The sequence below is a fragment of the Sphaeroforma arctica genome (assembly GCF_001186125.1).
Source record: "Sphaeroforma arctica JP610 unplaced genomic scaffold supercont1.5225, whole genome shotgun sequence".
In the NCBI taxonomy this organism is placed as follows: domain Eukaryota; class Ichthyosporea; order Ichthyophonida; genus Sphaeroforma; species Sphaeroforma arctica.
Genome location: NW_014035333.1, coordinates 1 through 1,633, shown reverse-complemented (window position 1 = coordinate 1,633; position 1,633 = coordinate 1). Strand labels below are relative to the sequence as shown.

The 1,633-nt window shown below is 45.4% G+C and overlaps 1 protein-coding gene across 1 annotated transcript; it reads right to left on the bottom strand.

Annotated features, from left to right (window-relative positions):
* Nucleotides 1-700: 700 nt before the first annotated feature.
* Nucleotides 701-903, bottom strand: SARC_14872 (hypothetical protein; the record flags this gene model as incomplete). Its single annotated transcript, XM_014290997.1, has 1 exon — nt 701-903. A coding segment is annotated over one exon (203 nt), but the record flags the coding sequence as incomplete, so codon positions are not given.
* Between the last annotated feature and the right edge of the window lie 730 nt (nt 904-1,633).

Sequence of the window (1,633 nt, the reverse complement as noted above, 5' to 3'; positions counted from 1 at the left end):
AAAGAAACTTAGTTATAACCACAGAAGAAAAAGAAACTTAGTTGCAGCATACAGCCGAGCGTATATTTGCAGAGAGAGGCGTAGCATTGCCTTTTGTCTGAGCTAGAGGAGCGCATAAATACAAGATCAACACATGACTCTCCTCTGTTCGTATTGCTGTTGCAATATATGCAAACAAAGGCGTTTATCTGAGGTAAATACGTACACAAGCATATTTTATGACCACATAAATCCTAAATATCCGCATTTGTGCTTAAAATCGTATATATATATATGTGTGTGTGTGTGTGGCCATATACTTATAGCCTAAACGTAAATGTACACCTCGCACCGTTACCTCTGCCTAAAATGAACACCCAATCCCTCTCCCCTCTATCACACACCTCTAAACACTCCCGAACCGCACACCACCACGCTAGCTCTACCTACAACATACACCCAATCCCTCTCCCCTCTATCACATACCTCTGAACACTTCCAAACCGCAGACCACCACGCTATCTTTACCTACAACATACACCCAATCCCTCTCCCCTCAGCACACCTAAGTACAGGCTACACTTTAACGCCACACCCACACAAAGAGAGAAAGAGAGAGAGACACACACACACACATACATACATACACACAGAGAGAGAGAGAGACACACACACACACATACACACACACACAGAGAGAGAGAGACACGCACACACACACCTGCTTCATAAACATATCCCACACGTCGTTCTGAGGTTCGTCGCTGAAGTACAGTTGACTGATCTCCGCCACTGTGCCGTTGACGACGCCATCGACGATAGGCGCCGTCACGGGATCTCTAGGCTCAGTGTGGTGGCCACAGCGACAGATGGGCGTGTGTAGTTCCTCTCCGTCCTCGTGTTCTTCTTCGAGAATAACCGGTACTGGGGTTAGGTGTAAGGGCAGATAAGAGTGTGAGAGGACAGATAATAATATGTAGAGCACAGATAAGAGTGTGTGGTTCCTCGTCTTCTTGGTATCTACGACATTAGCGGCATTTGAAACGTCGCGTACAATGAACGCCAAACCAAACATACCTCCGTTGTCAAGTGTCTTTAACGTTGTGTTTACGACATCAGCGACATTTCGCAATGTCAAGTGGAATAAACCCCAAACCAAACATAGAACCGTTGTCAAGTGTCTTAACGTTGTATTTGCGACATAAGCGGCATTTGAAACGGCACGTACAATAAACCCCAAACCAAGAAATACCACCGTTGTCAAATGCCTTTAACGCAGCATTTACGACATCGGCGCCATTTGCAACGTCACGTATAATAAACCCCAAACCACGCATACCTCCGTTGTCAACTGCGTGTAACGCTGTATCTACGACATCGCTATCGTCTGTGCTGTGTGTTGTGGCTGAAGGGCGTCGCTGTGTGTCTGTCATTTGTGACTGCTGCGACTTCTGAGCGCTTCCTGCATTGTCAGGCTGTTACATATCAAACATTGAATGGTTAATATCAAACAATTAGACATAGCAACGACGATACAATACTCTTAATTAAACAGCCGGCTGAGTACTCCTGGTGACTTACAAGGTACGACGAACTATTTTTCAATGTATAGTAATCTCTGATCGACTGATCGAGGGTCATTCGCTCAATAAGA